Source organism: Enhydra lutris, unplaced genomic scaffold, assembly GCF_002288905.1.
Source record: "Enhydra lutris kenyoni isolate GAN:26980312 unplaced genomic scaffold, ASM228890v2 scaffoldscaffold14, whole genome shotgun sequence".
NCBI lineage: Eukaryota > Metazoa > Chordata > Mammalia > Carnivora > Mustelidae > Enhydra > Enhydra lutris.
In genome coordinates, this window is record NW_019154098.1 from 34,198,286 (window position 1) to 34,211,898 (window position 13,613).

Below are 13,613 nucleotides of genomic sequence, written 5' to 3' on the forward strand. Positions count from 1 at the left end.
GAGCCCCACGTCGGGCGCTTGTCCTTCTCCCTCAGCCCCCGTCCCGCCCTGCTCATGCTCACTCTCTCTCAAATAAATAAATAAAATCTTAAAAAAAAAAAAAAGCTACTCAGCGATTGGAGAATTGTTATTTGGTGTATATCTAGCGACAAAGAAGCACAAATAAAATAATGTAATAAAGAACTACAAGCATCCAAAAAAGTTGCTATAAAGACCAATCAGGAATCTTAATTTGCTTACAGGAATGCTCCTTTCACCCTCAATGGAGTCACCCCCACTGAAATTTATAATCCATGACCAAGTTGCTTAATGTCTCTGAGTCTCAGTGTTCACATGCGTAAAATGTTGAAAATAATAACCCCCTTGAAGAATCATGAAACCAAAAGAATGTGGCATACACAGGTGTTCAATAAATGCCAACTATTAATAACATACTGTACATGGTCATCAACTCCATAGCATATTACTAGAAAATGTAGTATAATAAGGAAGAAACAATACACAGAGTAGTTAGTATTATAAACTCCAAAGCCAAATTATGGATTTAGATCCCAACTCAGCAACTTCCTAGCTGTGGGCTCTGAGCAAATTGCTTTCACAGAGCCTCGGTGACAGCTCTCCGTCGCCGAAATCCATGTTTCACTCTCACTTTCTTAGGACACCCTTCTCTAACTCCTAAATTTTCTTATAATTCTTACTGTACTCAGTACTTCACCTTCCTAACACTGGTCAGTTGTAAATAGGAACATAGTTGTTCCTATTAATATCTGTCTCCATTAGATTGGAAGATCTAAAAGGGTGGGGAGCATATCCAACTATTTCAAGGACTACTGATGCTAACACATCAAATAGCCACACTAAATATGTTTGAATGAACGAATGAATAAAGAAGAATATGGTTTCTCAATAAACTTTTTGGTACTTCTTGTGCAGAATGGCGATGTCCAGATGTGCAGAATAAGAATGAAATGCGACTATGGAACTAGAAGGCAGAGGACATTTGAATTAGTTATTGCACTATGTCTGCAAAGACCAAAAAGGGGTGGGGGTTAGATGAGTTTTAAAATCAGGCTAATTTAAAATCACCTGCACTAAAAAAATAAAATCAGTTGCACTCGTCAAATTATACGGCTTAGTAGACCACTGCTCTCTTTAGACAAATTGTTCTCAACCAGTGTGAAAATCATCTGTTATGATGGATTTACTTTTCTTAATACATTAGAATGGGCCTCACAGTTATGACTATAATAACATATTCTCGAACAAGCTTAAGAGAGTATGTTACCCGCCTGAACTTCATATGTCCCTTGTGGGTGACTCAATAGGGGGGAAAAAAAAAGTAAGGAAGCACTGCTCCAGGCAGTGATTTCTAACTTTTACAACTCTTGCAACTCTGCAGAGTACAGTAGAATACCCTAAAAACACCTCAGGGTGTTTTTCAGGGGTGGTAGGAATACTACAAGACAAAGAGAAAAGTCAGGATCTCTTCTCTTGGCTGTATAAGTGATCGCGCAGCCCAGAAGAAAGACCATTCATTTACAGGGAGCACTTCCTCTCTAGTTACCTGTAGAGAACTATATGCTTAATTTTGAAACACTGGCTTCCTTATGAAACATTTTGTCTTGGCCAACTCAGTGAGCCAGATTGTGGGACAGAAATCTGTTCCAACTTCCCATGTGTAGATATAGGATTTTCCTTTGGGATAGGTCTGTGTAAGCCAAGGTTAAATGACTGTACTTTGAATTTTGAAAATTCTCATGTTTATATAAGCTTTGCCTGTCTTTTTAGGATGGTATTTTATAAATTCAACAATTCTGGTTATAACGTAGGGAGGAATGATGGTAGTTTATCCGAAGCAAACTCAAGACTCAAGACTTGGTGTAAACATTAAAAACTGAGAGTCTACAATAATTTGTTTTATTTAAATATAGATTTTTCAGACACAGCTGGGTTTGAGTTCTAGCTTCACCTCTTGTAAGGTATGTGACTGTGGCCAAGTATATGCAAATAATAATCTAGTATAGCCCTAGTATAGTATAATAATCTAGTATATATTATTAAATAATAATCTAGTATAGTATATATGGTGTGTAGGTTGTGTTGTGGACTGCCTGAGTTCACATGCAACTCTATGGCCTACTATGCCTGCCAAGTTGACCATGGGCAAGTTTCTGAACTTCCCTCTGCCTCAGTTTCCTCTTTGTGAAATACAGATAATAAAAATACTGCCTCATAACGTTGTTATCGGCCTAAAAGAGTACATACAGCTAAGTTCTTTGAACAGTGCCTGGCTCACAATTAACACTGAAAGTTTTAGCTACAATTGTGATCATTCATTTATCCAATGGGATTTTCTAATTCCTCGACTTGTTTACACTCTCTGAGATTTTAAACATTTAATTACAGAAAACAAGTGAAATGTAAATGTACAAACAAACCCAGCAAAGCATTAGTATGAAAATTAAAAGTTGTGTTTGTATAGGGAAGTATCCTACTACCAGACCTTTAGTGATCTATAGCAAAGTGAGACTGCAAACTGAGATTTTAACAATAAGCTAGAAGAAACCTGGATAGCTCTAACCGGTGAATTCTTTTGAAGACCATGAGCCTGTCATTGTTTCATCCTCCCATCTTCCAGCTCCCTGTCCCTCCACTGGGAAAAACAGGGGGGAAAGCATCTATCTCTACCTCTTCTCCCAGCAGGTAGTTTCTTCTAAATCAGGGCTCAGTGCAGATATCCTGATAAGAGGTCATAGACTGTCACAGAATAAAAGCAGAATAAACTCTATTACCATACATAGAGTTAACATGATAATAACTAACCTGCTCTGCATTTATGAGTAAAGATGAACATGGTTTGCAACTAGCACATCAACAAATTAATAAACAGTATTTCAAATGTTGGGATGCCATTCTTTAGCAGCCAATTTTTACTCTGATATACAATGTACATTTTTTGTGTGTGTGGGTTAGTTGTTAAATCTTATGAAAAGTTCTCCATGAGGAAAACCTTTGTTGTGTTATTCAAAACTTCATGAAGGTCTTGAAACCACTTGGTGAGAAGTTTAAAACAATGAGTTCTCTTCCCCGCTTTTTCTCTTTAGCTTAATTATTATAATGGGATCTCCTAACACCAGAGATAGACAACCAATGGTCAGGTTGACAGCACTGTGTCCTGTGAACGGTGTCCAGTGTCCAGAGTGCAGACCCACCCGCCTTCAGCATGGTCAGCGTCTGACCTGTCCATTTCATGACCCCTTCTCCTCATCTGGATCTTGAATTTACACAAGCGGGGATTTCTGTTTCAAACTTTCGCTGCTGCCTCCCCCTTTAATTTTTGAATACTTCTGTCCCCGAGGCCAAATGTTAATACTGAAGACTGCGGGAGTAAACCAAAACATAGAAGGGTGCCCCCAGACGGCTGCTGCCTTGCCTCCCACCAGACCACATCCTTACTCAACTTTCAAGCACCTGATCATGAACTTCATCAGGAAAGCGGCTTCCCAAGCCAGCGCTGGTGGAGCTCTCGGGATAACCAATAAACGGACTTGGCAGCTCGGCCAGCGCGCCTGGGGGTCTCTCGCCCCAGCGCAGTGCCCAGGAGCGGGGCGGAGCAGGGACACAGCTACCGGGAGCGCTCCCTCCTCGGCCATCCCTCCACCCACCGAGACGCGAGAGGTGAACAAGCAGAAACGGCAACTACAGACGGCCTCACCTCCTTCTTCCTCCTCCAAGGAGTTCATGCAGGGAAAGTAGCCGGCCAGTGCCTCGAAGGAGGCGGAGAGGCTGCTCCGGCTCTGGGAGCGCTGCATGGAGCGCCCCGCAGCGCCGGCGCCCCCCCAAGCCCTGCCGGCCCATCTTGGACGAAGACCCACTCTTCCCGCGGTACAAGATACGAGGCGTCTTGGCGGCTGGGGCGCGGCGACTGCAGCGCTTCGAGGGCCGGGACGGTGCGGCGGGACCCTGAGGGTTCTGGCCCCGGCCTCGCCCACCCCGTCCGGACCCGCCCGGACGCGGCTGTCCCGGCTGCCGAGTCCTCCACTTTGTTGGGGAGGGGCTAGGAGGAGGGGGTCGCGACGGTGGCGGGCGGAGACGCGGCTGTCCGCGGCGAAAGTCCGAGGTCTCGCCGGGAGGGAGCTGAGGATCCCGGAGGCAGTGGCTGCCGGAGTCTCGCAGCCCTCCCCTCGCCGGGAGATGCTGCTGATGCTGTGGTCCCCGCCAATCAGCAGTCGCAGGGGGAGGTGGTGGCGGTGGGCTGGCGGCTTCGGAGCGCGCGCTACAGCTTCTGGGCACCTGCGACCCAGAGCAGCCCCTGCTAGCTCCTCCGCTCCACCCCCCGCGCCGCGTGCTTAGGGCCGGAGAGTGTTAATTACAAGCACTACGTCAGGCATCGCAGGGGTTAAGGCATCGGGCAAATTTTTGGTAGTCACTTTCCCTTTCCTCAGTTTCACTTAAACAATTTGTTAACGCTCCTCAAGCATAGGCAGGAAATACTGAAATTTTCTCCAAATCCTAACACAAGCCTCCCCAATTTTTATAGATTCCACGGAAGCCTAGAATTAAAGCTTTCTCTTTTACCGTCTGTCTTAAAAAAAAAAATCGGGAAAAAAGGTTAAAAAGAAACCAAGAACCTGAAAAAGCACCGACATGAAGAAAGTACTTTCTCTCGCTTATCAACTCTGCTTTAATTTCAGGAATGTTTAATGCTTTCTTTCTCTAAATTAAATAATCTGCTACTTAATGTTACTAAGAATGACAATAAATACTGGAAGGCTCTAAACATCTAAATAAAAGATAGCTGCCTCTTAAGTTGGACACAACACAAATACAAGAAACAGAACAGTTTATAAGTAACATAACATGTCGCATTCTGGAAACTGCAAATCCCTATTCCAGGATATGAAGCAACCACAATCCCATTTTAATAGGAGCTGGAAGACTGCCCCACTTTTTGTGGCTTTACACAAGCCACTCAACCTCTCACTTTCTTTGTCTAGGGGGGTGGGAAGGTAGGGTACAATGATTCCAGTCCTAACCATGTCACAGCTTGATTCTTGGGTACGTGTAAGGGAGCTCTATTCTTTCATACAATAAATGTCTCCTCAGTAGTATATATGTACAAGTTCTTTGCTTGACGTGCTGGTAGATTCAAACACTTGTTCAATTAATCTTACTTGAATTCCTCGTATATGCTAGGTACTTTTGCAAACACTTAGGATACTATAATGATCAGAGCAGGTAAAAATCCCTGCTCTCATGGAGCTTACATTCTAGCAGTGTGACAGTAGGATAAATGCAAATGGGAGAATATTAAGAGGGATGGGACAGGCTGCAATTAAAAAAAAAAAAAAAAAGTCTGTTAGAGTGGGCCTCACTGCCCAGGTGACATTTCAGACATTTCAACAGAGGTTTGAAGAGGTTGAAGAAGTTAGCCATTCCGGTATGTGAGGAGGAGAGTGAGTTAGAGGCAAAGAGAACCTCCAGCAGGAAGGTTCGCCGCCATGCATCCTGGGCCAGGAAAAGGGGCCAGCACGGCTGGGCGGCAGCGGGGTGAGTGAGAGGGAAGGAAAGGAGGTCAGGAGAGATAAGAGGCAGAGAAAGAAACAGATTACCAGGACCTTCTAGGTATGTTAATGATTCTGGCCATTGGACACTGAAATTTAGAAGGTATTAAAAATGCATTCAGGTGGGGAGCCTGGGTGGCTCAGCGGGTTAAAGCCTCTGCCTTCGGCTCAGGTCATGATCCCAGGGTCCTGGGATCGAGCCCCACATGGGCTCTCTGCTCAGCAGGGAGCCTGCTTCCCTTCCTCTCTCTGCCTGCCTCTCTGCCTGCCTGTGATCTCTGTCTGTTAAATAAATAAATAAAATCTTTAAAAAAAAATGCATTCAGGCAAATAATCCTTTCAAATCTTTCTGGAAACAGTTTCCCAATTTCCAGTCTCATATAACAACTTTTGGTTGCTTGGATGTAGGATTATCCAGGTTTCTTGCTTCAGTTTTTCTGATAGGCTGTAGTCCTTTCTCATTATTATTCCTACAACTCCTTCTTAGTTCAATTTCCTGTTCTTTATTCACTTTCCTAAAATATCAGCATTTCAACAGAACATTGATAAGGCCAGGAACCCCAAGAACAATTTTTCATCCTGTATTGCTTTTTGTTCAGAGAACAGGTACCTTTTTAAATGAAATTTTCACCCTAAGAATAAAGACAATCATAGAATTTTGCAAACTGAAAAAAACTACTGAAAGTCATCTAATATATATTTTTTTAAACTACGGGTCACAAATTTCTAGTGGGTCCTGAAAATCAGTTATTAAGTTTTGATCAACATTCTAAAAACTAAAATGAAATAAAATATTAGAGGCTAGCCCCTGTAGTTACTGCATCGATTGTAGTATCATTTTAGGAATATGTCTGAGTGCATGTATATGTGCGTGTGTGTGCGTGTACACATGCAGGTGTGTATTGTATTGTGGTCAAGAGGAAAGTATCAAGGAAGAGGGGACTGAGTGGAGAAATCCTAGGAAAGTAAGTTGGCCAGGAGTGGAAACTTTTGTATTGGCATCCAAGGACATCAGAAGGATAGCTCAAAGTCCCTTTGGAAGGGAATATCTGGGGTTTTTTACTGGTGATTGCAGGGGGATAGGGAATAGAAAACCTGAAATGGTGGTCATGCCCGAGATGCTTGGGTCTAGAATCGTCCAGATGCTTCTATTTCTATAGGAGAATCATTTCTCTCTTGTAATTTTAGAACATGGTTGTCCTGGGAAGCTTTCTGATACTTTTCCTTATCGTTAGACTCTTAGAGATATAGATAAGTGACAGAAGAATGGCATAAGGAGAAGTAGGGGCACTGAAGAGGAAAGAAGAAAATCACCTTATTTCAAGGAAGAAAGCTGTAAGGAAAAAGCAGAATGTTGGCACATGGGCATTCAAGAGACAAAGCACAAAGGTAGCAAGAGACCTCTAGTCTTGAATGATAGCTTGTGGCATACAATGAACTTACTGAGAACAGTTATAATTCTACTTCTTCTTGTCCTATGTGCAATTGCTTGCCTATGTACAAAAAATGTTACATAAATAATATTTCTGGTTTATATATATTCAGCAAGGTGATTATTTCTTATTCCATTCTGATAGAAGTACTACTACCCCCAAAGTAATTGAAAAATGCACATAAAAAACAAGCCACTGATAAAATATGGCACATGTCATTCCTCTGTACCAAATTCTACATATTCAAATAGCTTAGGATGGGATTTCAAATGACGGGTCATTAGGTAGTTTCATTATATAAAACTAAGCGTAACTCCAGAATCATCATAATCCAGAATTTGAATTATTTATAACTTTCTTATTCATCCAAAGATAATCAGGGGAAAACATGAGTCACAAATATACACAATAAATTACCTTCTGAAAGCACAATGTGGCCTTGAAAATAGATTCTACCACTAAATATGAAAATTATCTTTTTGAAGAAAAGTTATATAAATACAGCTTGCATAGACTATTATAGCATTCTATTTGTTGAATATGAAACGTATCACACTGATTATGCCCCTTAATTCTTATGTCAACCCTAAGAATGCCATCATTAGCTCTTCTTTATAGATGACCTAGTAAAGACTCAATAATGTTAAATCATTTGCCTAATTAGAAAGTGGCAGAGCAAGACTCCAATTCAGAGGCTCAGATTTCAGGTTCAATGCCCTGTGTACTACATCATGGGTGTCTTATACCATATATACTTACATAAAAGTAGACAATAGATAGAGTATAAATTGTACTTTATACAGTAATTATACAGTAAATTATTTGATACATGAGAAAATAAATATTGAAAACACATCCTTAAAACCCTATTGTTTATTCTAATTGTATACCAATTTTAAACTTATATTTGCCTCTTTTTTTTTTTTTAAATCAAATTATAGCCATCAATTATAATGGGTCTAGAATACAGGTGACTTATGTTTCTGTTTTTTTAAACAGTTTCTAAAAAAAAGAAAAATCACCAAAATTTTAAAGTATGTTACATTAGTTTGTTCCTGAAATAGAGACTTGGTCACTTAAGTAGATATATAAAACAGTTATTATGTGACGTAGTTATACAGTGTCTAGACCATAGATGAGTTCAGTCAGGAACATAGCTGTGCCTTTTAGCAGCCTTGCCCTTCCCTACGCTAGAGATGATGTAGGTGAGGATGATGACAATGTAAATTATCTGATAAAGGGAAGGGAGGAAAAGGAAGGAAGTCCCTAAGAGAAGCAGTGGAGAAAACAAGTAGCAAGGTCCAGCAGTGGATATGCTAAAAAGAAATAGAAAAAGTTCTCCTCTGGCTACTCTGTCACCATATAGTGTTTTCCAGACAATCCAGAAATGGTTGGCTGCTAGAAGAGACAGGAATTGCTCAGGATAGGTCACAGACTCATGATGTAGACTGAACTAACCTCCTGATACACATTTGCTTTAGATGACGTGGAAATTCACTTCTCTCTCCGTCTTTACAATTGACGTCAATTACTTTTGCCACTGTGAACCAATCCTCCTTACAGCAGTGAGTCTATGCTAAATAAAAATATTTATGGAAATATTTTGTTTTTTTCCTGATTTAAAACCAACTCTCAGAATCCGAAAATATATACTTTTTTTGCTGTCACAAAATAACTTTGCATTTAAGTCATGAGAGATCAAATCCATGTAGTCAACAATTTCTACTGACTTCATATTGCTAAAAGTATTTAATAGTCTTGGGCAATTAGCCTTGACTTGCATATGAAATCTAAAGTATACAGTCTTTTCTCCTATCCACAGCTTCATGTCAATATAGTACAAATAAATTGTAAGCTTTTGTGATTTTTCAGTTTTCCAACATAATTTTGGTGTCTACTCAGCAGATTTACAAAGTGAATAGCAGATGGTGCACTTGAGCAGCTGGTCAACCTGAAACTTTCACAAAAGTTTAATGAAGTCAAAGGATGTTTAGAATACGAGAAGATAAAAAAGAAATATTAAACGATCAGCATTTTCATTATTCTGTAATGAGATTTAGGATAATATTTACCTTTATCTTATGACAGAAAATGACTATGGAAGTTGGCAAATTTATTTCTTCATTAGTCTAAAACTCTAAAGATGGAGGTTATGAGTCATAAAAGCAGAATAGCTAGACGATATAGGGTAAGAACAAATATTTATATTCTAATATAACTTATGGCCTTTTACATATAGTAATAATGATGATAATAGTTAGTGTTATGTTTCTTCATAAGCATTATCTCCTTTAACGCTCATAAACACTCTATAAAGTAGCCCATCTCATTATTCTCATTTCATAGACAAGAAAAGCAATGTACACTAATTCAATAAATATGAGTTAAGTGCCTACTACATGCCAGACACTATTCTAGCTACTGGCGATATAGCAGTGAACAAAAATGGACAATGAGCTCCTCATGCAGCTGGCATTCTAGTGGAATAACATAAATTATATCCCACTTAGGATATGGCAGGCCTTTTTCTAAACAACTTTATATAACCAGTACATCAACCCACTTAATAAATACACGACCTTATGAAAGATACAAGATTATTAATATCTTCATTTTATAAGTGAGAAAACTGAAAAAAAAAAAAAAAACGAGAAAACTGAGAGATGCTGAGAGTAAATCTCTTGCCCAAGGTCACACAGGTTATTAAGAAATGAAACCAGAATTAAAGCCCATGAGGTTTGATGCACACTCATGAGTTCTACAGTGTCACAAAGTAGCAAATCCAGGATTTGAACCTAGGTCTTCTGACTCCATAATCCATACTATTTTTTTTTAATTATTTATTTTAAAGAGGGGGAGGAGAGAGTAGGGTGAGGGGCAGAGGGAGAGAATTTCAAGCAGACTCCTTGCTGAGCATGGAGTCCCATGAAGGGCTCGATCTCACCACCCATGAGATCACAAACTGAGCCAAGAGTCCACGTTCAACCAACTGCGCCACCCAGGTGCCCCTATAATCCGTACTATTAACTGCTAAGTAACATGGATTGAGAGAACCTTCTTATATGCATATCAGACAATGGTGCTGCCAATAAGAACTGTTTTTCCATTCATAACAAAGAACTTTTAGCGTGGTAATTCTGTCTTATTATATGACATATTTACGCAAATTTTCATTTAGCTATCGCCAGGAATCCAAAACTCTTCCTAAATGTCCTCAACAATTTTAGGAGTCAGTGTACTGGGATGACTTCAGATAGAACTCAGCCTCAGAGAAAACAGGAAATATACTATCATAAGAATCGTGACTTACTGGTATTTGGCCACCCCTCAAAGCATACTTCCCAAAATAAAATGGAGTCAACCATAAGCTAAGCATTTTGGATAGATAATACCAAAATTTAGAAAAAGAATGCTCATGCCTTCCATACACTTTCTATAGACCTTCTACACAAGTTTTAAAACAGTCATGTGAAATGCCATTTTCAAAGAAAAACTAAAATATTCATATCACAAGGAAACACTTTATCTCCCTGATAAGGCCACGCATAATCCAATGATAAGTTAGAGACTGATAGGTAGACTACAAAGAGTGACATTTACCAAAACTTGTTGAGGGCCAGGAAAAAGAGAGGCACATGAACTATCATTACGTTTCAATCACTCAGACAGCTTCTTTCTAATGTGTGATGGTCTTCACGCTTCCCTTCATTTCCTCATTCATTCAGATATTTACTGGGCACCATACGTAAGACTCTTTTCTCGGACCTTTGGGTAAGAATTACACCAAACATGTGTTTGCCTCATAAGATGCTCAGAGTCTGGTCATAGGAGACAAAGAGGATAACAGAGTCAAGAACGGCAAGTAAATAGAATACAGTGGAATACATGGTATATTTATGATGGGTTCTAGGCACTCTGGTGCCATACAACAGGGACATTTTGAAGGCTGTTTGGTAGGCAGAAAATGGGGTGAACAACATTGAAAACAGAAGTCTCTCTACCCTGACCATAATAGCTACTATACACGCCTCTTTTGGATCTTTGAAAATGGGTAAGAGTTAGGGTCTCTCTTTTTCTAGTCCTTTATGGTGGTGGTAGTGGCAAGGATGGTTTCCGTGTTTGAAAAACTCCCTGATCTCGTATTCTGTCCTACAATTTCGCCCCATGCTCTGGCTTTGTGAGAAATTTACATGAAGTCTTTATAGTACTGTTAGAAGAAGATTTTCAAACAATTGGGAGAAGAGAGAAGTATTTCTTCTACTGTAACTCCCCTGGAATTCTAGATGAACATTACCTGGCAATGTCTCATATCATTATGAAATCAAAAGCACTGTAAGGTTCTGTGAGCATAAACATTTACATAAATATACAGCACGATCAAAAAATGTTATGTAAGTTTCAGGTACCAATGCCCCAAACTATGCAGTGTTTATTAAAAGCATGTGCACTTAAGCTGTCTTATTCATTCATCACTAATTTATTTATTCACTATTCATTTACTAATTATTCATTTCCTCCTTACATCACAGTGTGATACGAGTAATACAACCTACGCCTGGAAAACAGAGGTATTTCTTTAATCACAAGCAAATCCGGTTCCTACTTGTTCCTCTTGGTTCTATTTCTTCACTGGCTAAGCTTCATGTATTCACCTCAACACACATGGCAGTCAACACTTCTCCGATTAGCATTTCATTTAACTGCCATATATTGGTTAGATATATGGGGTCTACATTTTTGTACTGCTTGATACTATGCTGACACAAAAATGGAGAGTTTAACGGTTTTCACAGATGTTTTGACCTAACCATCCAGTTGACCTATTCATTGTAGTCACCTTAATTATTTTTCATCATATATGAAGTCAGAAGATTTGCAATGAAGTCATTTAAATTTGTAAAAAACCAAAGGCAGTAGAAAAGAATGAAGGTTCTGTCCAAGCACTTAAGATTGCATATTCAATAGCATATTGGAAGAAAAAAAAAGAGCCTATGGAAAACCATCAGATTCTACAGATCCAGGTCAAACATCACCTAGATTGGGCATAAGTGAACTGCTGCCTGAAGGTAGGTCTCTGAGCAGCTCAGTACACTTGTAAACAGTCCAGACCATGCGCCAAGCAGCGAACTTAGAAACCCAACTAGGCAAGTCATCATCAGCTGACTCCCATCTCAGGCACTCTGTGTTAGAGGTGTCTGGAAGTAACACCTTGTCTGTCTTGTTGATTTGAAACTTCATAATAGGAAATAACAATCCAGATTAAACCTGTTTCCTTCCTAAAATTCAATTCAAGCAGATTCCACCTCCTATGCATTATGTATAGACCCATGATCAAGTGAAAAGCTCAGGTCTGACAAGACAGAGGACTATTCCCCAGGGAAAACAGTCTCGGTAAGAGGGAAATTTGTAGTGTCATACAGAAACTCTCATAAAAACAAGTACTTATAAACAGAGGCAAATCAATATGTGTTCTAGTTAAGGGAATATTCTAGAATGCTTCTCCTAGAACACTGCGATGTAACTTGGATCCTTCTGCTTAGCAACTCCAGCCATTTGACCCCTTAACAGAGCAATGTTTCAAATCCCAACTTCCTTTCCCATACTTGACAATAAATTGGGAAAAGGTATTTGGGGAGGAGCCACAAGTCTTGATGCGTGATTTACAGTCTAAAAAACATTAAATATATATATTTAAAATTTGGCGACACCATTCAAAAAGCTTTTCCAAAATATTTTCCAAAATTTTTCCAAAAATATTTATAGTCTAGCCACTACTTATCAGCATTTGGACATAGAAAAACTGTGTATAGAATATCTGAGCTCTCGATCTCTCTTTGTTGCTCTGATCCTGGGCTCACCTGGGGTTCATCAAACCATCAAGTTTCCTCTGCTTCCTTGCCTTGTGGATGAACGTTTGACCTGAATGACCAGAGGGAAGAGCTCCCTAAAACTGAAGTTCCCCTTGTCTCTACACATTCCATCACTTTTAATACAACTTTTCATCTTAACAGAGAAAGATTGTATATTTTTACACAATGCAATCTATTAAGAAAAATGTAAAACATTGGAAACTAAATAATCCAATGAGAATCTATTATCAACATGTATTTCTTAATATATTGACCACAGTGACTATAAGAAAACTCTTCCAATTATGTAGGCTTTCTATAATATTCTCTGTACGTGCCAATTTTAAGAAATTTATGCCAATGATGCAGTTATTAGAGCATGTCAACAATAGTGTAACTTATTATAGGGATTAAAATCTTTTCTAGCACCTGCACTAGGCATTTCTCATAGTTTAATTTTTCTCACGTTAGAGATATTGGATCTGTCTAATGCATAATAATTGTTTTATATAGTAACTGTCTACTAAGTACTTTTGAAGAGCCTATAGATTCATCTCTAAAAATCTCTAAAACATGAAACCCATTAGTTTAGGCCCCATTTTATATGTGCTAATGTATAAAGAAGATAAAAGGTTACACATCATTAGTAGGAGATCTGGTGAAGCTGAGATATCTTGTGGGTTTAAGACCTTTTTGTGGGTGTTATATGCAACTAATGAATCACTGAACACTACGTCAGAAAGTAGTGATGTACTATATGCTGGCTA

General features: G+C 39.3%; 1 protein-coding gene across 36 annotated transcripts in view; it reads right to left on the reverse strand.

Annotated features, from left to right (window-relative positions):
* LOC111146851 (regulating synaptic membrane exocytosis 2) overlaps positions 1–13,613 on the reverse strand; it is a 591,447-nt gene that overhangs the window by 24,527 nt on the left and 553,307 nt on the right. Inside the window, exons 1-2 of one of the 36 annotated variants that reach the window (XM_022502593.1) lie at positions 3,708–3,812; positions 663–668 (exon numbers count right to left, since the gene is read on the reverse strand). The exons of the other annotated variants lie outside the window; for them this stretch is intronic. Of the exons in view, the coding sequence (XP_022358301.1) occupies positions 663–668; positions 3,708–3,812 (111 nt within the window). Of the gene's footprint in view, positions 1–662; positions 669–3,707; positions 3,813–13,613 lie in introns of those variants that run through there. 36 annotated transcript variants of the gene reach the window in all.